The 27574-nt window shown below is 41.1% G+C and overlaps 2 protein-coding genes and 1 pseudogene across 3 annotated transcripts in view; 1 reads left to right on the plus strand and 2 right to left on the minus strand.

The window, feature by feature from the left end:
• Nucleotides 1-27574, plus strand: part of FBXL13 (F-box and leucine rich repeat protein 13) — a 155730-nt gene that overhangs the window by 41955 nt on the left and 86201 nt on the right. The window lies entirely within an intron of this gene.
• Nucleotides 1430-10181, minus strand: LOC146340158 (uncharacterized; annotated as a pseudogene).
• The window catches only part of LRRC17 (leucine rich repeat containing 17), a 36870-nt gene continuing 32248 nt past the window's right edge, over nucleotides 22953-27574 (minus strand). For both annotated transcript variants that reach the window (XM_084811495.1, XM_084811494.1), the window contains 2 exons: nucleotides 26158-26313; nucleotides 22953-24224 (listed from right to left, as the gene is read on the minus strand). In XM_084811495.1, coding sequence (XP_084667621.1) covers nucleotides 23821-24224; nucleotides 26158-26313 — 560 coding nt within the window. In that variant the 3' untranslated portion in view covers nucleotides 22953-23820. The remainder of the gene's footprint in view (nucleotides 24225-26157; nucleotides 26314-27574) is intronic.

A 27574-nucleotide genomic window follows, 5' to 3' on the forward strand; every position in this document is an offset into this window, starting at 1 on the left:
AGTTGGATATATCTTCCCCTTTCTCCCTTGCTTTTCGCTTCCCTTCTTTCCTCAGCTACTTGTAAAGCCTCATCAGACAGCCACCTGGCTTTCTTGCATTTCTTTTTCTTTGGGATGGATTTCGTTGCTGCCTCCTGAACATTGTTACGGACCTCCGTCTATAGTTCCTCAGGCACTCTGTCTATCAGGTCTAATCCCTGAAATCTATTCCTCACCTCCACTGTATATTCATCAGGGATATGATTTAGGTCATACCTGAATGGTTTAGTGGTTTTCCCTACGTTCTTCAATTTAAGCTGAAATTTTGCAAGAAGAAGCTCATGATCTGAGCCACAGTCAGCTCCAGGTCTTGTTTTGACTGACTGTATAGAGCTTCTCCATCTTTGGCTGCAAAGGACAAAATCAATCTGATTTCGATATTGACCATCTGGTGATGTCCATGTGTAGAGTCGCCTCTTGTGCTGTTGGAAAAGAGTGTTTGCTATGATCAGCATGTTCTCTTGGCAAAACTCTATTAGCTTTTGTCCTGCTTCATTTCGTATACCAAGGCCATGCTTGCCTGTTATCCCGGTGATTTCTTGACTTCCTACTTTAGCATTCCAATCCCCTATGATGAAGAGGACATCTTTTTTTGGTGTTAGTTCTAGAAGGTGTTGTAGGTCTTCATAGAACTGATCAACCTCAGCTTCTTCGGCCTCAGTGGTTGGGGCATAGACTTGAATTACTGTGATGTTGAATGGTTTGCCTTGGATTCGTACTGAGATCATTCTATCGTTTTTGAGATTGTACCCCAGTACTGCTTTTCCCACCCTTTTGTTGACTATGAGTGCTACTCCATTTCTTCTAAGGGATTCTTGCCCACAATAGTAGATATGATGGTCACCTGAATTAAATTCGCCCATGCCTGTCCATTTTAGTTCACTGATTCCCAAGATGTCGATGTTCAGTCTTGCCATCTCATGTTTGACCACCTCCAGCTTATCTTGATTCATTGATCTGACATTCCAGGTTCCTAAACAATATTGTTCTTTACAGCATCGGATTTTCTTTTCACCACCAGACACATCCACAGCTGAGTGTCCTTTCGGCTTTGGCCCAGCCGCTTCACTCTTTCTGGCACTACTTGGAATTACCCTCTTGTCTTCCCCAGTAGTATATTGGTCACATTCCGACCTGAGGGGCTCATCTTCCGGCATCATCTCTTTTAGCCTTGTGATACGTTCCATGGGGTTTTCTTGGCAAGAATACTGGAGTGGGTTGCCCTTTCCTTCTCCAGTGGACCACATTTTGTCAGAACTCTCCGCCATGACCTGTCCGTCTTGGGTGGCCCTGCACGGCATAGCTTATGGCTTCACTGAGTTACGCAAGCCCCTTCGCCACAACAAGGCAGTGATCCATGAAGGGGGCCATGCATGGTACCATGTGGTAGTTAGCCACGGAGAATATGTGGATAATGGTCCCAGATGAAGTCAGCAATAGCTGTTTGTATTGGTTGTGCTTCATGGCGCAATTCTGTTTCTGAGCTGGGATTCAGAGGGAGGGCTGCTGACTCTGGGGATCAGTGGGGATGGCATTGTTCTCAGCCCTGGGAGCAGAAAGGTACGGGTTCTCCTCCAGGAGCGTGTCACCCCTCAATTCACAGATGTTGTGAAGGATGTAGCATGTGACAATAACATCTGCTATTAGGTCTTCCTCGACATCCAGAGATGTGTACAGAGAGGAGAGCACCACCATAAGATCAGTTGCCCAGACAGTCTCTCCATTGGTACTCTCACCCGGCTGTGGTAATAGTTGAAGGTTTTTTTCTTTAGGCGTTCTCACAGCGTGGTATAGTGCCGTGAGCCAAGGTTGATGTGCAAATCCTGATCACCCAGGATGAGAGGGCGCACAGGGATCCCCTTAACCATTACAGGGGCGCTGGTGAAAATTGTGCCTGTGGCTAGCTTATCTGCAACAGGTAAATTCCAAAGATAGCTGTGTCATGACTTCTTCTGGAAACATCTGCATACACGATCATGAACTTCTTCTCAGCATCTACAACTGCCTGCAAAACCATGCTGCAGAAGCACGTTCAGTTATAGAACTCTGTCCCCCTCCCTCAGGAGTGAAGACTCTTATGTGGGATTAATCCAGCCCCCACCTCGGGCACATAAGGAAATCCAAGCTCATGGAAACCTTGGATTTTCTCGTCCCCCACCTTTATGACGTTTGCCAGATATCTCTCATTCCGGACTTGTACCACCTCTCTGAAAATTTCACAGGCTGTTGATAGCTCCAAAGGTGCTACTGAGTAGGAGGTAGACCAGGTTTATTTTATTTATTTTATTTTATTTATTTCATTTCTATACCGCCCAATAGCCGAAGCTCTCTGGGCGGTTCACAAAAACTAAAACCAAACAACACACAATAAAACAATTTAAAATATATAGAACATTAAAACCACAATATAACAATACAACCACAATAAAACCTAGCAGCAGTACAGGAGTTTAAAATACAGATTTAAAACAGCAAAGATAAAAATTTAGAAAGCTAAAATGCCTGGGAAAATAAAAAGGTCTTCACCTGGCGCCGAAAGGAGTACAATGTAGGCGCCAGGCGAACCTCACTAGGGAGCTCATTCCAGAGCCGGGTGCCACAACAGAAAAAGCCCTCCTCCTAGTAGCCACCCGCCTCACTTCCTTTGGCAGGGGCTCACGGAGAAGGGCCGCTGATGATGATCTTAAGGTCCGGGCAGGCACATATGGGAGGAGGCGATCCTTCAGGTAACCTGGCCCCAAGCCTAATTTTTAATTTTTAATTAATTTTAAGGTTGATTGCCAGTTGGTAGAGGGTCGGTGCTAACTGCTTTTTTTTTTATAGCTGAGCATATTATCATATTTTCCTGCTGGATTATTGGGCCAATTTCATCAGTGATCATGTCAAACTTTTCTGTGATGTGCAGAAGCTTCCACAGAAATGGATATCATCCCAATTTACCAGCTCAAGCACTGAGGCCCACATAGCTTCTATGCACGAAAGGGTCCAGGGGTGTGTCGGACGCAAGTCTGTGTTCAGTTGCTCAGTCATAGCAACAGCTGTGGCAGCTGCCCATGCCTGATCAACCATGGTGGACAGTCTCCACCTCATCCATGTCAGGCTTTGTGTGTGCTCACGAAGCCGCTCACAAAGCCACTCTCTTTCCAGGCAGAGTACTGCCCCTTCCACTCCCCACTTGGTTGCGATGCTGCTCCAAGGCTTCAACAGCCACTGTACATAACGTCTTCTTCCATCCACAATGCTTAGGGAAGCACGCACTACATCTCCAGTGTATCATCAGGGCATGGTGATTCAAAACCACATTGCTGTGCAGTGGCGACGGGGTATGGGGTCAAAGTGGAGCCATGTAGATGGGGCCTTTGTATGTGAAACGCTGCTGTCTCTCTGCCTGTAGCAGTTGGCCCAAGTGGGCTTTAAGCCAACTCTTTTTTACCTCTTAAGCTTTTCATTCCAGCGATAGCTGTGTTCTTATGAGTTCATTATATCTACATAAACAATAACTTGGGTTTAGGAGAAAATAGTGATTTTCATAATGGGCTTTGTCTGTGAGGAATTTTATTTATCTGTTTATTATATTGTATAAGGTCCAAGACTTTTAACATTTTATCCAGGCACCTATATGCTACTGTGGGCCAAACAGGTCTTACCATCTCACTAGCCAGTTGTACAGAATTTGAGATCACTGTCGGAAAGAATACTAGAGGAATAGAAGGAAGGAACAGGAGTAGCACTCCGTACACAACTTTGCAAAATGGCTTAGAGTGAATTGTCAGGTTTTCACCCAGTTCATAAGCATTTGTAAGTTTGGGTGCTGCTGCTGAGTGTATTCATAGGGCTGTTCCTGGAAAACTGGGGATTATTCAAAGCAGTATTCCCAGGGCTACAGACAGAAAGAAAATTATCACATACACATGCACATCCTGAGTGGAAAGACCTATTTGCACATAGACTATTTTGATTCTAGAATATGATTTTAAAGCCACATAACATGTGAACTTGTAGATTTGGGGAAGTGTGGGATGAATATACAGTTCTGAGGAATCTACTGGAGGCTGGTGGCTCTGGTTTTGGTAGGGCTGTGAATCTATTCTAGGTTTCAGCCAGAACTAGTCAGAACTCTAAAGGACCTATCCAAGGTGCTGAACCTATTTTGGGGTAAACCATAGTTTAACATTACAAGAATGAACCGGAGGAAGCCTTGGGCTCAAACACACGTCTTCATCCAATGCGGCTACAAGGAGGAATTCAGAAGCTTTTGCTTCCCTTTAAATTAACCGCAGGTTTCCATGGCATTGGAACCCAGACAAACTGCTTAATCTTAACTGTGGTTAGTGGAAATAAACCAAATTCACACCATAGTTTATAAAGTTGGCTTGTCTCATCAAATCATAATTAAGATCAACCACAGTTTAGGTTTCAGACAACATGCTAAACCAGTGATGCAGAACTGTTTTTGGGTGAGGGGGCCAGATTTCTCTCCACCATAAAATAAGAGTCATGCTGGATCAGATTAAGGTCCATTTAGTCCAACATTCTGTTCACACAGTGGCCAACCAACTGCCCAGGGGAAACCCTCAAACAGGACATGAATACAGCAGCACCCTTCCACCAATGTTCCCCAGCAACTGGTGTACATAGGCATACTGCCTCTGATATTGGAGGCAGCATATCACCATCAGACTTGTAGCCATTCCGCCATGAATTTGTCTAGTCCCTTTTAAAGCCATCCAAATTGGTGGCCATCACTACATCTTGTGAATTCCATAGTTTAACTATGCACTGTGGAAAAAAGTACTTCCTTTTATCTGTCCTGAATCTCCCACCAGTCAGCTTCATGGGATAACTCTGGGTTCTAGTACCATGAGAGAGGGAGAAAAATGTCTCCCTATCCACTTATTCCATACCATGGATAACTTTGTAGCCCTCTATCATGTCTCCCCGCACTTGCCTTTTCTCTAAGCTAAACAGTCCCAGGTGTAGTAACCTTTCCTCAAAGGGGAGTTGCTCCAGCCCCTTGATTATTTTAGTTGCTCTTTTCTGCACTTTATAGGATATCTACAATATCCTCTTGTTGGTATGTTCACCAGAACTGTACACAGTATTCCTAGTATGGTCACACCATAGGTTTGTATAAGGGCAGTATGATCTTGGCAGTTTTATTTTCTGTTCCATTCCTAATTATGCTTAACATGAAATTTGCCTTTTTTCACAGCAGCTGCACAGTGGGTCAACATTTTCATCAAGCTGTCCACCATAACCCCAAGATCTCTTTCTTGGTCAGTCACCGTCTTTGACATTCTCAAAGAATTTTAAAAGGTTATTGAGACATGACTTACCTTTGTGGAACCCACGTTGATTCTTTTTCAGCAGGGCTTGTCCTTCTATATGCTTACTCATTTTATCTTTAATAATGCTTTCAACCAATTTACCCAGAACAGATGTTAAGCTAACCAGCCTGTAATTTCCTACATTCCTTTAAAAAAATTGGCATTACATTGGCCATTCTCCAGTCCTCTGGTACAAAGGTTGATATCAGGGACATGCTAGTAGTGAAAGTGGGTACCTTGTATCAAACTCTAAACCAAACTCTAAAGCCCCCTTTTCAAAAAGTGACAGGTGCCCTGCCCCCTTAGGGAGACTGGATGCCCTGCCCTAGCCAGAAGTCCCACCTCCAGAAGTCCTGCCGGTCATATGACCATCGGAATCACCTGATGGGGGCCATGTGACCCTTCTATGAACTCGTTATGCCACCATGGACCAATAGGACAAGGTTTTAGAGCCCTAACAGGTATGGGGGCGGAAAGGGCCCAAAGGGCCATTTCCTTTTTAAAATATATATATATAATAATTTTTTATTTTTTTAAAAAAAGACAAAACACAACAACAACATAAACACACAATACACATATACTAAAATATCTCTTAAGATTGTAAAATATCTACCTTTGGCTCCCCTTACACAACAAATGCTCATTATTATTCTCTAGTTCTTATCTTAGTTGTATATCATACACCGAGTTCACAGACATTATCTCATTTCTCTCCTAATTTTAACAACAACAAAAAAAGAGAACCATCTCAAAGTTCAAAATCCACATACATAGATATCATTTTCCTCTATTTCTTTTACACATTCTATAAAAGGTTTCCAATCTAACATAAATTTAGTTGTTGATCCTTCTCTAATTATAATAGTAAGTTTTGCCATCTCTGCCAGCTCCATCATTTTCATGATCCACTCGCTCACGGTTGTTATTGTTTCATTCTTCCACTTTTGTGCATACAATAACCTTGCAGCCGTTGTCATGTAGAGAAAGAGGGTTCCCCCCTTCTCTTTTACATGTGTATCTGTTAGTCCCAATAAAAAAGTTTCTGGCTTTAATTCTATAGTAGTCTTTAATATTCTTTGAGCTAAAGACTATTCATTTCCAAAATGTTTTAGCTTTTTTACAAGTCCACCATAAATGATAAAAAGTTCCCTCTTGATCTTCACATTTCCAACATTTTCCAGAAACACCTTTATACATTTTAGACTATTTAAATGGTGACATATACCATCTATACATCATCTTATAAAAATTCTGTTTAAGACTTGCACAAAGACTTTATGCATGCTATCAAATTATCTTTAATGCATTGCTTCTTGTGAAGATATCCAACATGGTATTTTTTGATAGAACCTTAATTTATATTTATTCCAAATTCTTAATACAGCCCTTCCTATATAATGATTATTAAAGTCTACATTCACTTTTGTTTTATCATACCACAAATAACCATGCCACCCGTATCTCAATTCATGTCCTTCTAGTTCTAAAAGTCTTCTATTTTTCAACATCACCCATTCCTTCATCCACATCAAGCAGCAGGCAGAAAAATCTGGTAATCCCAAGCCACCTCTTTCCTTTGGATCTTGTAAAATTTTTATTTTAACTCTTGGTTTTTTTGCTTGCCATATAAACTTCATTATATCTCTCTGCCACTTCTTAAAAGGTAAATCTGATGTAATAATGGGTATCACTTGAAACAAAAATAACATTCTAGGTAATACATTCATTTTGATCATTGCAGTTCTTCCCAAAAGTGATAGTTGTAATTTTCCAATTTTAATAGGTCTTGTTTAATTTCATTCCACACTTTAACATAGTTATTTTGAAAAAGCATACAATTAATATTTGTCAAAAGGACTCCCAGATATTTTACTTTCTGTTCAATTTGGAAGTCAGTCTTATCCATCAACTTTTTTTTCTTGAACATTCATATTCTTTGTTAAAAAAAATTGTTTTCTGTTTATTAACCCTGAACCCTGCCACTGCTCCAAATTCTTTTAATTTTTTCATTAAAATTTAAATTCCCTTTGAAGTTCTTCCAACATAAACATCAAGTCTTCTGCAAAAGCCCTCATCTTATATTTCTCCTCTTTAATCTTTATTCCTGTAATTCGATCATCTCTGTTCAATAATTCTAAAACCAATATAAACAGTAGCGGTGACAATGGGCAACCTTGTCTTGTTCCTCTTTGTATCTCACAAGATTTAGTCAAATCCCCATTTATAATTATTTGAGCCTTTTGATTGGTATAAGCCAATTTCACCCATTTTATAAAGTTTTCTCCGAAGTCCAGTTCTTCTAAAGTCTTAATTAAAAATTTCCAGTTGAGATTATCAGATGCTTTCTCTGCATCTAAAAAGATCAAAGCTGCTTGTTTTTCTGGGTGTTTTTCCAAATATTCCACCACATTCAAGACTGTTCTTACATTATCTCTCATCTGTCTCCTTGGTAAGAAACCACTTTGATCTTCATATACAAACTGCTGCAATATTTTCTTGAGCCTTTCTGCCAAAATTGTTGCAAATATCTTATAGTCATTGTTTAATAATGAGATTGGTCTGTAGTTTTTTGTCGAGGTTAAATCCTGTCCTTTTCTAGGTATTAATGTTATATACGCTGTTTTCCATGTTTCCGGTATCTCCTCCTTTTCTAAAATATTCATCATATTTTTCAACAGTTGTAAAATTTCTTCTTCACACTTCTTATAATATAATCTTGATATTCCACCTGGTCCCAGAGTTTTCCCAGTTTAATTTTTTTTATTGCTTCCACCATTTCATTTACTGTTATTGGGCCATTCATCATTTGTTTCTGTTCCTTAGTAATTTTTGGTAAATTTTGTTTATGAATATATTTATCCATTAATTCTGGGGAGATATCCTGTCCTTTATACAAATTTGAATAATATTGATAAAAGGCTTTCTGAATTACCACATTATCGGTAAATTCTAATCCACTTTCACTTATCTTCACAATTGTTTTCTTTTTCCTTTCTGAGTTTATAGGGCAACCATCTTCCTGGTTTATTAACAATTTCAAAATTTCTTTGTTTTACAAAGTTTAATTTTTTTTGCATATCCTGAACTGTTATCATCGACAATTGTTGCTGGAGTAATTTGATCTGTCGGAGGACACTTTCCTTTCCTGTTTTTTTCCTTAGGAATACTTCTTTCTCCTTTATCTGTTTTAGAATATTTTGTACCTTCCCTTCTCTTCTCTTTTTCAGTTCTGTGTTTTGTTGTATAAAATAACCTCTCATATAGGCCTTACTTGCATCCCATGCTGTTCGGATATTTGTTCCCTTGTTCAGATTCAATTCAAAAAATTATCTCAATTTCTTTTTAGTGTCATCCAGAATACTTTTATTTTGAAATATCATTTCATTCAATCTCCATCTAAAAGTAGTGCTTCTTTTCACATTTGACATAGATATAGGGTTATGCTCCAAAAATGATTTTGGTAGAACTTGTATTTTTCCAATATTTGTAGCACGCTCTTTAGTTGTCAAAATCATATCAATCCTTGAAAAAGATTTATGTCTTTCTGAAAAATATGTATATTCTTTTAAATTTCCATTTTTATCTCTCCATACATCTACTAAAGCCAAATTGTCCATCAATTCAAAAAAACTTTTAGGTAATTTCCCTTGATTACGCTTTATTTTTTTCTCCGATATTCTATCAATTTGAGGTGCAATCACCCCATTGCAATCTCCCATTAAGCACCAACTGTCAAAAGCTAGATCCACGAATTTGGATAAGAGATCCTCATAAAATTCCGCTTTGTGGTCCTTAGGTGCATAAACCCCTAAAATCAACATTGATACACCATTCAGTGTAATTTTAACTCCCACAAAACGACTGTGTTCATCTGACAATACCAATTCCAGTCCCAAATGTGGCTTAATATATAAAACTACTCCATTTTTCCTTTTTCGGCTTGCAGTTATAAACTCTTCACGTAATTGTTTATTAATTAAATATTTGGTATCTTCTTTCTTAATATGAGTTTCTTGTAAGCATATTATATCTTGTTTCAGTTTTTGTAAATAGTAAAATATTTTCTTTCTCCTTTGAGGAGCATTCACTCCATTAATGTTCCAAGTTAAAAATTTATAGTCCATTTTTATACAAGATATAGATTAATATCTTAAAATATAAGATTAAGGTACATCCTTAATTTCCTTCTGTTGCACCCTGAGTGCTGTCCTCTTCTTGTACATCAGGTTGTAGGTCTGTCCAGTCTTTTCCATAAGTTCGAAGGAACTCTCTTGCTTTTTGAACTGAGTTCAATTTATATCTCTGTTCTCTGTAAGAGAAGACCATACCTTCTGGGAATTCCCATCTAAACAAGATAATTTTCTGTTTCAGGATTGTTGTTAAAAATGCATAATCTCTCCTTTTCCTCAGAAATCTTCCAGGAATTTCTTTCATGATGATAATCTCTTTGCCCATCATCTTCAATTTAGTTTTATAGTGTTTCTGAAGAATGGAATCCCTTGTAGTTTTCTTTACAAAATGGACAATAATATCTCTGGGTAGACCTTTAGTTTTTGCATATGTCAAATTCAGCCTATGAGCTCGATCTATTTCCATTTCCATGATTTCTTTACTCAAAAAGGCTGCTATAGTCTTTACCAATTCCGTTTTGAGGTCAGGTTCTGCGCTGCCATAACTTTCTGTGACCCTTCTAAAATGTAACAAGCGTTTCTTGTCTTTAAGCTCAAACCAAGCTAAGGCATCCTGCTCACGTTCTAACTCCGTAGTTACAGTTTCTGCATTATTTTTCAGTACTTCCACTCTGTTTGTCATTATTTTAAATTCTGCTGTTCTTTGATTTAATGCATCATCTAATTTCTTAAATTCTTGTCTCAATTCTTCCTTCATGTCTTTAATCTCCTCCTTTGCTTCCAATACTTGTTTTTCCATCCATTTTTCTATACGTTGTTCAAAAGCCTCCATCTTTTTGCTTAGAGCATCTATAATATTCTGTGTTTGTTCATCCAAGGCCATCTTTTGTATATCTTGCTTCTGCTCAGGTACCTCTTCCTTGCTTATAGATGTTGCTTTCACCAATAATTTCGTAGCTCCCATCGGAGTCTCTTTTAGAGAACCTTTCCTGGATTTCGTATTTCTACTTAATTGTTCTGTAGGCATCTCCCAGGTATTCGCTCTACTATGAGTTGTTCTGATATCCTTTGCTGGTTTATCCAAATTCATAGCACTCATTCAATTATCTTCTTTATTACTTCCTTTATAAATTAATCTATCTTGATATCCAGCAAGTTATTGATCCTCCAATGCCAAAAGAGATCTCTTTCAGTATCAAAAGGAGAAAAAGAGATAAAAAAAGAACATTAAAAGAAGAAAGATTTTTCATAAGCTGCTGATTTTTTAACATCCAACAGGTATTGGCAATACTTCTTTAGTCAGTTGATATTATTCCAGCCTATTCCAGGCTTTCTGCCAAAGATTTATTTATTTTGACTTCGTCACTTTCTCAACGTCATGCAGAAGAAAAAAGCAACTGGACAAAACATAGCTTTCAGCCATATAAATTCAAACATTAAAACCTTCAAACACTGATTTAAAGAAACAGAAAGTTAATTAGACTGTAATACTTATTCAACAATGCAAACAGTCTTAGTACTCTTAATTTTTTCTTCTTTTGAAAAGTCCTCTTGAGCTAAATTCACTTTGTAAAAGTCTGCAACTCCTTGATTTTAATTCAGGTTCGATTTATACAACTGCCATACTTTCGCTTTTTGCTGTGCAAGTGGTGCTTGCTGGTAGTTTAAATTTCCAAATATTATATAAGATTGGAGCACGCCCTCCTTATATTCTCTTAATTAATTAAGAGTTTCAAAACAGCGTTTCAGTAGGTGTTTCTCTCGGGTGACTGACCTTAGTTTTGAGCCCCTGTGCATCCTCTGCAAAGGCAGCTGTTCTTCTAAGATTTCAACCGGATGGTACTGCAGGCTTCCCTTTTATTTTCCTGGGGGGAAAAAAGGTTTCTCAACCTTTTCACAGCTGTTTGAAAGAAGCGACCTGCGGAGCCCCGCAAGTTACTGCCTTACCGGAAGTCCCCAAAGGGCCATTTCCAAACCCTCTCCAGATAGGTCCAGAGGGGCCATGTGACCCCTCTAAGAACTCGCCCCATCACAATGAACCAAGAGGAAGAGGTTTTAGCCCCATGGGATGTGCAGGGGCCCTGAAACCATATATGGTCACATCTCCCCCCCCAACAGGCCAATAGGAACAATTTTAGGCCCAGAAACATCCTATCCCATCAGCCAGTCAGAAGAGGTGCAGCCAGATTCTATCAATGTAGCTATTTAGCTTGTCCTGACATGTTTCCTGCATAGAGAACATGGAGACACCAGGCACCCTTGAATATTGAACCCCACAAAGGCTGTAAGCCAAGTAATGCCTACGTACTTTTAAAAAGAACTAGGAAGGGAGAGCCTCCTATAGCTCCTGTGAATGTAAGAAGAAAAGATGCAGCTGTGGCAGAGAACATACCTGTAGACATTTTTACAGAATTCCTGGAAAATTTGTGGAGACAGTAAGCAGCCTGTTAAAACAACGAAGACCATCCACAATAAGCAGTTGAATAAAACTTTAAGAAAGAAAGGAACTTTATATCTATATAGATGTACTGCCACAAAAGTTATAGTTGCAATTTTCACAGAGCTTCTAGGGAGGCAAGCCTTATGAAGACAGAACAAGAGGTTTCCCAGTCAAAAAAGCATTGTATATTAAGCTGCCTAGCAGCACCCCACCCTTTCTTTCTTTCTTTCTTTCTTTCTTTCTTTCTTTCTTTCTGCAGAACACTTGGTTTTATGTTTAAAACTTACTACAAGCTTACCTGCAATCTGCCCCATCACCCTGGACATATTTAGAAAGCTGTTAAGGTTCCCCCCCGCAAACTATGCTCACCCCGTAAAGTGACTTTTGAGATAGAGAAGACACAGATCAAGCAAGGGAGTCCCCAGAACTGTCAGGATCCAACTCCTACCCCCCCACACACACTTTTGTTAGAGAGTTTTGTGTTAGGCTCGCTTAGCAGCACCCCACCTTTTTTTCTTTCTTTCTGCAGAACACTTGTTTTTATATTTAAAACCAGCTATAAGCTATATTTAAAACCGACTATAAGCAGACACAGATAAGCAAAGGAGTCCACAGAATATCAGGATCCAACCACTAAGTTCCCCTTTGTTGTTAGAGAATTTTATGTTAGCCAAACAGAGGGCGGGTTTGGGAAGTCCTGAGCTAATCAGAAAGAAAGAAACTATAATAAAGAGGTGGTGCACAGAGTCAGGTTGTTATCCTGATCAAAATAAGACTTAGGCACTGCTGTCCTGAATTAGCTATAAAGAAGTAGCAAAGCATAGTGTAGCTACATTGTACATAATTTTAAATGGGGACGTAATTTTCCAAGAAGATTGGAGACTGCTTCCTGTAGAGATTTTGCAAAAAGCTCCCGCTGTATATATGGCCCACAACCAAGAACCCCCTAGCCCGCTGTCCTCTCCCCAACCGGCCACAAATAAATTGAGGCTGGTATAGATAAAATGCCCTATGGATTATAATAAAGTCTTTTAAAGTAATTGATTGCAGGCAACTCCAGTATAACTATAATGTTTTGACAGAGGGGGTTAACTGACAAAGCACATGACACATTTAAAATCAGGAGGGCTACATGTGTAAAAGCAAGTTACACTATTAAAAATCTATCCCACAGATAATCGGGGCTCAGTGTTAAAGCTTAAAGGTTTCACAGCATCTCTGTAAAAAGAAAAGTTAAATTCCTCTTTCAGATGAGGGGTCAAAAGTAAAAGAATACATCAGAAAAAAAATTGTAAGACTGAAAGCATTTAGATGCTAACTTCTTAGCCACAAGCCTGTACAATGACTTAAAAGCCTCATTTCCAGAGAATGATTATAAATCACACCTTTTAAAACAGAACCCTGTGGAAGTACGTATGCCTGGCCAAAGGGGTGTATGCTGTTTTACACTGCAAGGCTGGTGTTGAATTGATGGCCTGTAGATTAAAAATTACTCAGGCCAACGTGAATTTCTATCTTGTGCTATGCAGCAAGAGTGGAACTGGGGTCTGCGGATTATTAAAAAAAAAAAAAATTACCCAGATCTCTCAATAGTTGAAAATTCTGAGATTGGGGGGAAGGATTAAAAATCTATAGCCATGTCAAAAGGCTGCACGACTGGAGGTTGAATCAAGGCAAAACAAACTTAACAAAGCTTCTGTAAATACTTAGGTTTCTACAAAGGCCCAACCACCACCCTCCTCAAATCCTCCAGCTAATAACCCTTAAAACTAAGAATTTCTCTCACCCTTTGAGCAAAACACAAGATCTCCTCAAAAGAGAAAAAAGCAACTTGTCTTTAGGGATGTTAGAGAATTCCGTCATGGATCCCAGGGAGGCCGAATTCCAGTGAATTCGGCCACCCGGAATCTGTGGCGGAATGGAGCAACCCGCCCCACCACTCTGCGAAAGCCCCGTGAAACAGAGCCTACCTGGCTGCAGCTCCGGCGGCAGTGGTGGCTCCGGCGGCAGCTCTGGCGGCAGATGAAGTGGCGGTGGCAGCGACGGCGGCGGCTCCGGCCACTGCCGGGCTGCTGCAGCTGCAAATGGCGGCCGTTGTAGCGGCCACCATTTGCATTCCTACGCCAGCCCGTGATAGGCTACGTAAATATTTACGTAGCCTATCACAGCTAAAGCGGGAACGCAAATGGCGTAGGGGACACCATTTGCGTCCCTGCTTTAGCTGTGATAGGCTACGTAAATATATACGTAGTCTATCATGGGCCGGAGTAGGGACGCAAATGGCGTCCCCTACGCAGGATGCTAGTTGTGTCCGCAGCAGCCTGGCAGCGGCTGGAGGCCCCATTGAGGGTTGGCCCAGCTGGCCGTTCCTCAGAATGGCTGCGGAGCGGAGCCGGCCAGGCAGGATTCCGGGGGGGGGGGGACAGATCGCCTCCCCCCACCTGCAAACTCCCAGCAGAGCCAGGTAAGCGGGGTTTTGTACACCTCTACATGTCTTCTATCAGAACTGCAAGAATGTCAGGAACACATTTGGGGGGGGGAATGTCTGTGGAAAAAACAGAACAGCTTATTTAAAAAACAATATACTAGAGGTTTGAAACTATACAATATACCCCCCACGCGCGCATACACACACACACACACACACAGAATGCTATTTGGTCTGTTGACTTGACAGTTTTGTCTTCCTTACAGAGTTGTTGTAAAAGGATCCTTTTGCTTCAGAGCTGAAATGCTGCAACCTTTGCTTTTCTTCTTTTTATAAAATGCTTACTTTTTCCCAAAGGTAAAATAAAAGGCTGCTGCACTTTGAATAATATAACCCTGATGATCTGCGGGGTGGCTTCTACATCTGAAAATGGGAATTAATGATACAAAGTCACTTTACAGGGGTGAGCATACTTTTTTGGGGGAGCCCTAGTAGCATTTTAAATGTGTCTAGAGTGTATGGCTAACATAGAATTCTCTAACAAAGGGGAACATAGTGGTTGGATCCTGATATTCTGTGGCCTCCTTTGCTTATCTGTGTCTGTCTTCTACATCTCAGTGTGGGGATTAACGATACAGTTCCGCATCCGTACCTGTTAGGGCTCTAAAGCCTCATCCCGCTGGTCCACAGTGGCATGACGAGTTCGTAGAGGGGTCACATGACCCCCATCAGGTGACCCTGACGGTCATATCACTGGCAGGACTTCCGGAGGTGGGACTCCCGGCTAGGCCGGGACATCTGGTCTCCCTAAAGGGGCGGGGCACCTGTCACTTTTTGGGAAAGGGGCGTGGTTTAGAGTTTGATGCTAGGTACCCACTTTCACTACTCACGCTACATATTTTTCTTTGAAGATCAGCAATTTCACACTGAGTCCTTTAAGAATTCTAGGATGGATACCATCTGGGCCTGGTGATTTATTAACTTTTAATTGGTCAATAAGGTTGAGAACTTCATCTTTTGTCACCACTATTTGCCTCAGTTCCCCAGACTCTCTTCCTGAAAACATCAGTTCAGGCACAGGTATCTCTCCTACATCTTCTTCAGTAAAGATAGATGAAAAACATTCATCCAGTTTCTCCACAGACTCTTTTAGTACTCCTTTAACTCCATTGTCATCCAACAGTCCAACTGCCTCCCTACCCGGTTTCATGCTTCTGATATATTTAAAGAATTCTTTGTTGTCGGCCTTGATGTTGTTAATGATATACTCCTCAAAAGGCACTTTTGCATCACTTATTGTCTGCTTGCATCTTCTTTGTGCAAGTTTGTGCTCCCTCTTGTTCTCCTCATTTGGGCAAGACTTGCATTTTCTGAAGGAAGCCTTCTTTTCTCTAATAGCTTCCTTGACGCTGTTCGTTAACCATACTGGTGATCTATTAGTGCCACCTTTCCTAACCTGTGGTATACACTGTAGCTGAGCTTGTATTGTTGTTGTTTTGAGTAACCTCCAAGCATTTTGAAGGGATTGTAATCCTCTGGACTTCCCCTTTCAACTTCCTTTTTACCAGTTCCCTCATTTTAGAGAACTTTCCTCTTTTGATGTCAAATGTGACTTTGTTGGACTTCCTTGGCAATTTTCCACTTAAATATATATATTAATTCTGGTAATACTGTGGTCACTGGTTCAGTCCTGGGTGGCACCATTTAGGATTAAATCCAGGGTTGCCTCCCCTCTGGTTGGTCCCATGACTAGGGCACAGTTGTTTAGCGTATTGAGAAATGTAACTTCTTTGTCATGACTGGAACACACATTTATCCAGTCAGTGTAGGGCTAATTGAAGTCACCCATTATTACAACGCTTCCTCTTTTAGATGCCTCCTTGGTTTCATTCCCTATCTCTGGATCACCCTGAGTGTTCTGGTCTGGAGGACAACAGCATGGTCCAAGTACTAAATTACTTTTACATCCCAGTATTGTCACCCACAATGCTTCTGTGCAGGAGTCTGCCCCTTTTAGGTTTGCTAGTCTGTTTGACACTATGCCTTCTTTGACATACAGTGCAGCACTTCTTCCAGGATGCCCTTCCCTGTCCTTCCGATAGCGTTTATATCCAGAAATTATTGTAACCCACTGGTTCTCTCCATTCCACCAGGTTTTCATTATGCCCACTATATCTAAGTTCTCCTTTAAAGCCGGGCACTTCATCTCTCCCGTTTTGGCTTAGAGGCTTCTTGTATTAGCATAGAAACACCTATACATGGTGTCTCTCCCCAGATGTCTCTAGAGTATGCATCTTCTGGTATGACCCTTAGGCCTCTTTGACTGGGTGTCATGTTTTACCCTATGCTCATGGCCTATTTCCTCCCTGTCCCCATATGGGTCATCGGAAACATTTTCATCTTCATCCCCTAAGAACGATCCAGCCTGAACCAGATGCTTCCCAGCTCCTGTCAACTTTCCTCCAGCGTTCAGTTTAAAAACCTCTGCCACCTTTTTTATGTCATGCAGTTGCAGTCTGATTCCATTCTGGTTGAAGTGGAGTCCATCTCGCTTGTATAGGCCCGGCTTGTCCTAAAATGTTCCCCACTGCCTTACAAATCCGAACCTCTCTTCTCTAAACCACTGTGTCATTCATGCATTGAGACCCTTCAGCTTTGCCTATCTAGCTGGCCCTGCACATGGAATAGGTAACATTTCAGAGGAAGCCACCTTGGTGTTTCTGGATTTCAACCTCCTAACTAGCAACCTACATTTAGCTTCCAGGACTTTACAACATTTTGGTATGTCACTGGTAACAACATGGACACTGACTCAATCCCAGCACTAACTACAAAGCTATCTAGACGGCACATGATATCTGCAGCATTCGCACCAGGCAGGCAATTTACCATGCAGTCTACATGCCCATCACAAACCTACCTGTTCATGCATCTAATGATTGAATCTCCTGCTACCACAGGCCCCCTGCCCACCCAGAGTCACATCCTTGGTGTGAGAGGATATTTCTTTGTTTTCCAAGGAATGGGTCCCTTCTAAGAGATCTTTTCCCCCTTCCTAAGAATGATACCCTCCTTCCTCAAGACCCTCATTTTCCATGACAGCAAAGGAGCTGTCACCCCAGGATTGAGACACAGCTGTTAGGTTCCTGAAGGTCTCATCCACCAACCTCTCTGCCTCTCTCAGCTTCTCCAGGTCAGCAACCTTGACTTCAAGTGAGCGAACTTGTTCCCTGAAAGGCAGGAGCACATTTCACCAAGCACATACCCATGACTTCTATCCAGCTGGCAGATAGTCATATATGTGGTACTCAGTGCGATACACTGGATAAATCACCAGGGCCAGTTCAGGCTGAATGACATCAGGGGGCATGGCCCCTGATATCACATTGGGGCATGGCCTCATCCCCTTCATGTATCACTGCCTTGTTGTGGCGAAGGGGCTTGCGTAACTCAGTGAAGCCATAAGCTATGCCGTGCAGGGCCACCCAAGACGGACAGGTCATGGCAGAGAGTTCTGACAAAATGTGGTCCACTGGAGAAGGAAATGGCAACCCACTCCAGTATTCTTGCCAAGAAAACCCCATGAAACGTATCACAAGGCTAAAAGAGATGACGCCGGAAGATGAGCCCCTCAGGTCGGAAGGTGTCCAATATACTACTGAGGAAGAGCAGAGGGTATTTCCAAGTAGCGCCAGAAAGAGTGAAGCGGCTGGGCCAAAGCCGAAAGGACACTCAGCTGTGGATGTGTCTGGTGGTGAAAAGAAAATCCGATGCTGTAAAGAACAATATTGTCTAGGAACCTGGAATGTAAGATCAATGAATCAAGGTAAGCTGGAGGTAGTCAAACATGAGATGGCAAGACTGAACATTGACATCTTGGGAATCAGCGAACTAAAATGGACAGGCATGGGCGAATTTAATTCAGGTGACCATCATATCTACTATTGTGGGCAAGAATCCCTTAGAAGAAATGGAGTAGCACTCATAGTCAACAAAAGGGTGGGAAAAGCAGTACTGGGGTACAATCTTAAAAACGATAGAATGATCTCAGTACGAATGCAAGGCAAACCATTCAACATCACAGTAATTCAAGTCTATGCCCCAACCACTGATGCCGAAGAAGCTGAGGTTGATAGGTTCTATGAAGACCTACAACACCTTCTAGAACTAACACCAAAAAAAGATGTCCTCTTCATCATAGGGGATTGGAATGCTAAAGTAGGAAGTCAAGAAATCACCGGGATAACAGGCAGGCATGGCCTTGGTGTACAAAATGAAGCAGGACAAAGGCTAATAGAGTTTTGCTAAGAGAACACGCTGATCATAGCAAACACTCTTTTCCAACAGCACAAGAGGCGACTCTACACATGGACACCACCAGATGGTCAATATCGAAATCAGATTGATTATGTCCTTTGCAGCCAAAGATGGAGAAGCTCTATACAGTCAGTCAAAACAAGACCTGGAGCTGACTGTGGCTCAGATCATGAGCTGCTTGTTGCAAAATTTCAGCTTAACTTGAAGAACATAGGGAAAACCACTAAACCATTCAGGTATGACCTCAATCATATCCCTGATGAATATACAGTGGAGGTGAGGAATAGATTTCAGGGATTAGACCTGATTGACAGATTGCCTGAGGAACTATGGACGGAGGTCTGTACCATTGTTCAGGAGGCAGCAACTCAATCCATCCCAAAGAAAAAGAAATGCAAGAAAGCCAAGTGGCTGTCTGAGGAGGCTTTACAAGTAGCTGAGGAAAGAAGGGAAGCGAAAAGCAAGGGAGAAAGGGGAAGATATATCCAACTGAATGCAGAGTTCCAGAGAATAGCAAGGAGAGACAAGAAGGCCTTCTTAAATGAACAATGCCAAGAAATCGAGGAAAACAACAGAATGGGAAAGACTAGAGATCTCTTCAAGAAAATTGGAGATCTCAAGGGAACGTTTTGTTTAAAGACGGGCATGATAAAGGACAAAGAAGGCAGGGACTTAACAGAAGCAGATGAGATTAAGAAGAGGTGGAAAGAATACACAGAAGAACTATACAGGAAAGATCTGTATGTCCCTGATAGCCATGATAATGCGGTCACTGAACTTGAGCCGGACATCCTCGAAAGTGAAGTCAAGTGGGCCTTAGGAAGCATTAGTAACAACAAAGCTAGCGGAGATGACAGTCTTCCAGCTGAGCTATTTAAAATCCTAAAAGATGATGCTGTTAAAGTGCTGCACTCAATATGCCAACAAATTTGGAACACTCAACAGTGGCCGCAAGACTGGAAAAGGTCAGTTTACATTCCAATTCCAAAGAAGGGCAACGCCAAAGAGTGTTCAAACTACCGCACAATTGCGCTCATTTCACATGCCAGCAAGGTGGTGCTCAAAATCCTACAAGCTAGACTTCAGCAGTATGCGAACCGAGAACTACCAGAAGTACAAGCTGGGTTTCGAAGAGGCAGAGGAACTAGAGATCAAATTGCCAACTTTCGTTGGATCATGGAGAAAGCAAGAGAATTCCAGAAAAACGTCTATTTCTGCTTCATTGACTACACTAAAGCCTTTGATTGTGTGGATCACAACAAACTGTGGCAAATTCTTAAAGTGATGGGAGTACCAGACCACCTTACCTGTCTCCTGAGAAACCTGTACGAGGGTCAAGAAGCAACAGTAAGAACCAGACATGGAACAACCGAGTGGTTCCAAATTGGGAAAGGAGTACGACAAGGCTGCATATTGTCGCCCTGCTTATTTAACTTATATGCAGAGTACATCATGAGAAACGCTGGGTTGGATGAATCAAAGGTCGGAATTAAGATTGCCGGGAGAATTATCAACAACCTCCGATATGCAGACGATACCACCCTAATGGCAGAAAGCGTAGAGGATCTCAAGAGCCTCTTGTTGAGGGTGAAAGAGGAGAGTGCAAAAGCTGGTTTGAAACGCAACATTAAAAAAATGAGGATCATGGCATTTGGCCCCATCACTTCCTGGCATATAGAAGGGGAAGAAATGGAAGCTGTGACAGATTTTACTTTCTTGGGCTCCAAGATCACCGCAGACGGTGACTGTAGCCATGACATTAAAAGACGCTTGCTCCTTGGGAGGAAAGCTATGGCAAACCTAGACAGCATAGTAAGAAGCAGAGACATCACCTTACCGACAAAGGTCCGTCTAGTCAAAGCTATGGTTTTCCCAGTAGTAATGGCCTAAGCAGAGATGCATCCAAGAGATGGACCTCAAGTCAAGTGAGGACAAATATATCTATGCTGAGGGCATGAAATATGTAGGACCCGCATTCAGACTGGAACTGGGCCTGGAGGAGAGAGACAAGCACACAAAACTGGCCCACTGAGGGGACATTGAGATGGAAGAGCCTGAGTTCTGACTGGAACTGGGCCTGAAACAAACAAATCAAGCCTGCTAACGGGCTTCAATAAAGTGATAATAATACTGATAGTGATAGTGGTAATGATGAAGACGATGATGACGATGACGATGATAAATTCAATGCCCTGCCTGACTCTATTTGACAAGACAAAAAGCTGAAGATCAACAGCAGGGCGAGGGAGGGTGGCACCCTCTTGCTAGAGGGCTGGAGGGAGGGCATCCCAGCACAGGCAGGCTGACTTTGGGGAAGACCAGCTGCTCCACTCAGCATCCAAGCAGGAGCGGTGGGGTGTCTCTACGTCGCCCTAAAAAAAAAAAAAATTTCCGGCTGAACATCAGGAAAAACTTCCTGACTGTAAGAGCAATACGACAATGGAACCAATTACCTGGGGAGGTGGTGGGCTCTCCTACACTGGAGGCCATCAAGACGAGGCTGGACAGCCATTTGTCAGGGATGCTCTGACTTGGATTCCTGCATTGAGCAGGGGGTTGGACTCGATGGCCTTGTAGGCCCCTTCCAACCCTACTATTCTATGAATCTATGAATGTATGGCTGTGAAAGCTGGACTATAAGGAAGGCTGAGCGCCGAAGAATTGATGCTTTCGAACTGTGGTGCTGGAGAAGACTGTTACGAGTCCCCTGGACTGCAAGGAGGTCCAATCAGTCCATCCTAAAGGAAATCAACCCTGAGTGCTCATTGGAAGGACAGATAGTGAAGCTGAAGCTCAAATATTTTGGCTACCTAATGCGAAGAGAAAACTCTCTGGAAAAGACCCTGATGCTGGGAAAGATTGAAGGCAAAAGGAGAAGGGGATGGCAGAGGATGAGATGGCTAGATAGCATCACCGATGCGATGAATATGAACTTGAGCACGCTGCGGGAGAGAGCGCAGGACAGGAAGGCCTGGCGTGTTATGTTCCATGGGGTCACGAAGAGTCGGACACGACTGAACGACTGAACAACAACAACAACAACTCGGCTCCTGATGTCGCCCCCTTTTTTCCTGTCTCCATGCTGGAAGGAGTCACAGAGTTCCATGTCTCCTCCCAGCATGGAGAAGGGAACTCTATCACCGCTCCCCCCATCCCTGCTGCTATTTCAGATTGGAGACAGCAGCAGGGATACGGTCCAGCAGGGTTAGCTGGACTTGGCTATGAACAGTGGAACCCGTGTTGTTAACTCTGCTCTGAGACTGAAGATAACAGTGGAGGATGTGGAGCAGGGTGGTGGGACTCACCTGTACTGGGAAGAGTGGCAGATCAGAGATAACATTGGGGGTTCTGTTGTTGGAACATGCCAGCTGGGTATTGGAGATAACTATAGGGTATGTCCTCCAAGGGGCGGTGTTTGGAGCCTAAGCCCTGCCACCTGGAGGAACTCCAAGAGGCCCCACAGACTGGTTTGGGGTTCCCTGCAGGTTGGATTAGGCCCATAGGCCGGAGATTCTGCACCCCTGCACTAAACTGTGGTTAATCTAAAATAAGCAGCAGAAGCTTCCAGTCTCCTCCTTGCAATGCCGGAGGAGGGGAGGGGGAGCACATGAATATTAACAACACAACCAAATATAGTCATTGTATAAGTTAGGGTACAAACCAAAGCTAAAATGTAAATCTTAACACTATACTTGCATGCCTCAATAACAGGGGGAAAACTGTGATCTTTTACCTTAAACTGAATTTGAGTCATTGGTTTGTCAATAACCAGTTTTGTCGTATAGGCCAAATGTACTAGTATACTAATGTAAACTTTTCTTCCACATAAGATGCAGAGTTGCAGTCTTCTTTTAAAAGATTTTACAGATTTACTCTTCACAATAGTTAACAGTAGAAATTGAATTTATCAGATGAACAAACATAGAGGAAATTATTATATTTAGTAGCCATTCTCAAGATTATTTGGTACAGTTTACACTTTAGCATGTTTAGCTTGGTTTTGTTTATACAATCAGGGTGACTTAAAGAGTGATAAGGGTTCACTTCTCCAAGAGGAGTAGGTATAAAGATAGTAGGATGTCTATGGTTGCATTCAGTTGTTAGGTTCCACTAAATACCAAATTATATAACATTGTAAAACCAATTCATATTAATAATGTTTCCCTCATAATACTGGATTTCAAGGAAAATCTTGTTGAAAACTAGTACTGATGATATTTTTCTCCACATAGAAGCTATGGTAGCAAATTCAAAGGGTCCATGCCTCTAACAGCTGCATGGCAGGCAGAAAATCAGTCAGTTAGGCTTTCTCTGGCATGGAGTTTCAGTAACAGAGGAAGCTGTACCAGTTGAATTTTTGGATGCCATACAGTTATTAAAGGCACAAAGCCTCCATCAGCAAAAAGGTGGAAAACTTTACACCGGAATGGGCAGTCCATGTGGATTTTGTTGGAAAATTGATGAACAAAATACTAGATTTGACTGTGACATCCCAGTGAATATTGTGGTTAAAAAGTAGGAAATGCAAATATCCTCTAATTCCAGCACAGAAAGTTCAAGGAACATATGAACAGATAAAAACCATATGTTAACCCTAGCTTGAAAAGTCTGAAATAGTTTGTTAACCCTGTGTTATTCACTAGGCTATAAATCCTACATACACTACTTGGGGAATAAGCTTCATGGAACACAGTAGGACTTACTTCAGAGTAAACATTCATAGGATTATCCTGGATATCTGCAATTCTATGTACACTTAGCTGGGAGTAAGTCCCATTGAACATACTGAGACTTATTACTGAGTAAACACATATAGAATGTCATCTTTATGAGGCTTGAACCTAACTCTATAAAGAGGTTCAGTTTATTACAGATAGGTGAATTAGCTGCAGTAAATCATATCCCTTTGAATTAAGGTTGTGCACATGATTACCAAACATGGCAAAAAACGACCCTCAGACAGATTAAAAATAGTAAGTTTATAAAGAGAGACATAATGGATGTCATGTTGTGATTAGTACTGAAAAATATTTTAGCAGATAGTCCCTTACAAGCACCACAATTAACAACAAAAAACAACAAACTACCCTGTTTTCTTACAAAAATATCAAAAGCTTGAATGTAGCTGTGAACAAATTAACTTATTACAGTGACAATTACTCCATGTTTCTTTGTTGTTTGAACTGTGTATTCTTTGTGCCTTTCCCGTTCTTCATCTTCTGTGTCCTGTTCAAATGTTTCTGGGAAAACAGAGAGCTTGTCTTTGGGACACTCTTCATAATAGCTTCTGACATATTTTCCAACAAGCCAGCCTTTGTATTCCTCAGGTTTTCTACATTCTAAGCCATTATAGTGAACACTGTAGTGGTGCTTCAACCAGTAGAAAAGATAATGAATATTGTAGTCACATCTCCAAGGATTTTGTCTAAGCCATAGTATTTTCAAAAAGTACAAGTGTTCCAATACTCCATATTCAAAATTGTGCAAGGAGTTGTTTGATAAATCTAGTTCTTCCAGGTTGATGAGTCCTGCAAAAGCAGCTATTCACACACACACACACACACAAATAGGAATGATGAATACATTATGTACCTTCTCTTCTACTTGGAGAAACTTATTATACTATTATACATTAGATGAAATTCCTTGATCTGGTTCACACATAATGGCAATTCCTGGGTTGTTTAACCCATGAATTGCAGGGATGAGCAGAGCATGTGAGCCATGTGTGAGCCATTTCCACTTTAATTAACAATCCAGGAATGCCCCATGTGAACCCAGAAATGTGCAAACTCAGAAACTCTGGTTTGTTTATGGGCTAAACAACCAGATTTAACCCAAAAGAAATCATGGGTTTACTTTGGGTTGTTTAACCCATAAGCAACCCAGAGTTTCTGGTTCACATGTCACAAAACAACCAAGGAACATGGTGTTCCTGGATAGTTAATTCAAAGCAGGAACAGCTTTCACACTCTGCTCGTTCCTGCAATTTGTGGGTTAAATAACCCGGGAATTGCCATTATGTGCGAATGAGGTCCTTGTGTTCTGGTTCTGATAATGACTGTCTTGGCATAAGAAGGCTAAATATGAACAAGCCTTTCCCTTTCCACAAGCTGAAAACAATCCAAGAAGTCTTCATTAAACATGGTTGGTTTCCCATTTTGACCGAACTGCGGAACTATGACTACCAACTTCAGAACAAATGATATTAAACTGTGGTTTGAAGTTGGTTTAATATCCTGGCTCGTTTGGAGGGTTTACCCATAGCATCTCAGTTTGGACAAAAGTGGAAATGATGGTTAATTAATGACTTCCTGGTTTGTTTTTGACTTGGGCAAAGGAAGGCATGAAGCAGCTCTGTGCACAGCCAAAGTACAGTTCATGCCTTCATTTATTAAACTGAGATACTGATAATTCAAATGTGGTGTGTGTGTGTGTGTTTTAAATTAGAGAAGTATGATGAAGTTATTTAAAACTGAATGTTCAGTTTTTCTTAACCATGACACTAAAATATGGAATTATTTTGAAAAACAACATGAACATATGTCATCTGTTTAGCAAATCTGTGCATGTGCAAATGAAGGCTTTATCGAGCCTGAGGTGAACAGTAAGGTGAACAGTAAGACGGAGAAAGCAAAACCAAACTTGACAATTGAATATCAGAATTGCACAGAAATTATAAAATGTCTTTGTTTTTAGATTGAATACCTTATGATAAGGAATGTGAGCCTGATAACATTGGAATTCCAAAAGTCATTTTCACAGCTTTAGGTTGTATAAAATGGGATGGGCAGAAGGTAGATCTCCAGATGTTTTGGACTTCAACTCTCAGAAGCCTCTGCTAGCATGACCAATGGTCAGGGATGCTGAGAGTTGAAGTCCAAAACATCTGGAGATATACTTTCTGCCCACCCCAGTTATAGAAGAATCATTTCGTACAGTTTGGAATTTTTTTCGTTAGTATAATTGTAATATTAAAGAAATAAATAATATTGCCACCCTGATTCTAAACACAATAGTTGGGTCCTAAGGCCTAGTTTAGGTATATCCAAGGGTTTGCCTGTGTCCAGTAGGATTTTGACATAATTCTTTGAATTATATTCCTATATGGAATTTGGCATATCTTGGCATATGGAATTTGGCATAAGAGTAACCTACAGGAAGCAGTCAGTAGCAAATCAAATTCAGTGGCAAATCAAATTGCTCTGAACACTATTGTAGGTCCTATGTACCAGACCCAGAATGAAGATTAAAACAATCTGATTAATCAGTGCCTATTTCTGCTCCCCATAGATCAGAACTGGCATATAGGAAAACAATAAAGTTGGCAGGTATGCAATTTATATCTGTGACTATTTCATCATATTTTAAAAACTACATTTTGAGTAAATGGGCCACATTTTGCAAAGCCTGGTATGAAAAACAATGATAACTTTAGATATTATGTCCTTTATCATTATAAAGTTTGCTTACCTGGGTCTATGTGAACTATTCCATTACTACTGAGGTTTAATACCTTCAGTTCATTAATGTCCTCAAACTCCTTGGGTCGTAGCTGCTTGATTTTATTGTTAGAAAGATCAAGTTTAACTACATCTGGAGGTATGTTACCAGGAACTTTCTTTAACTCTTGAGGAAGAAAAAAAAAACATATAAATATATATACATATTATAGACAAGATAGTCGCTCCACACTCCCCCACTGCCATCTGTCACATGCCCGGCCCCTGGCTTCCTTTGTAGTCCAGCCATGTTTCCAGTCAATTACTTTTATTATGCAAACTACAAACAAACAGGCCTTGCTTCAAGCTACTGACAGTATCCTTATGACAACAAGCTTTCCCAGCAGGCTTCACATAATACAGTATGCTTCAGGTAACTACCTGGGTTAAAGTACCATGAATGAGAGTTGCTACTGTGGACTCCCCTTCTCAGATTGAGTGGCCTACCAAGTCCTGTCCTCAAGGTGGGTCTTTCCATGGGGTCATCTCCCTTACTGCAAGTCTCTTGGAGCGCCTCATGGCCCTGTGCTGCTCTTCTCATCTGACATTCAACCCTTGGTCTCTTATTCCCACCCCTCCTCCTCCTCATTAGGAGCCTGCGTTCCCGTGGGTTCAGAGGTGAGTCCAGCCTGGCTATCATCCAACTGATTAGACTGCAGCTGGGCTTCACCATCTCTGTCACGGTTATTCTCTCTGGGAGCCCGCTCCTGCAGCCTTGATGCCTCAACAACTCCTTCCACCTCCACCTCCCTGCCTGACTCAGAATCAATTCTCATGTCTTCTTGAGGCATGTCTGCAGAGGTGCTGGGCCCAGTCCCTACACCACCTAGCAGTAGCAGTTTAGCATCTACCCATACACCCACAAAGAATATTTATGTGCATTGTTGGGCCTTTTTAGCTTTTAAGGCGATACACAATCCAAATAAAGGATTAAGGCGATACACAATCCAAATAAAGGATAAAGCAAACTGAGTTTCTAAAGGAAACCATCTTAAAAGTATAGAAGAAGTAATATAAATATAAAAGAATTAATAGATCAGAGGAAATAAACACAGCGCTAAAATGGTGCCAACTACAAAGACGGTATGTGTTTCAAATACATTTTTGAATTTCTGCTAACATACTTTTTCATTTAAAAGTTTTCTTGTTTGTATAGATTGTATGTATGCCACTCCGGGAGCCCTTTTGGCAGAGGCTTGGGATAAAAATGCTTTAAACAAACAAATTAAGCGTTATTGTGCAAATACTTAAATTTTTTTAAAAAAAATAGAGGTGAAAAGTCATTTTAATACAAATTAAATGACTGATTAAAAATGAACATACAAAAGGCAATAGAAAAGTGTAGATCCATGGTGATTTATTTTTATTTATTTATTTTAAAATTTTCT

Source organism: Heloderma suspectum, chromosome 7, assembly GCF_057233095.1.
Source record: "Heloderma suspectum isolate Gila_16-S chromosome 7, 16-S_ref, whole genome shotgun sequence".
Lineage (NCBI taxonomy): Eukaryota > Metazoa > Chordata > Lepidosauria > Squamata > Helodermatidae > Heloderma > Heloderma suspectum.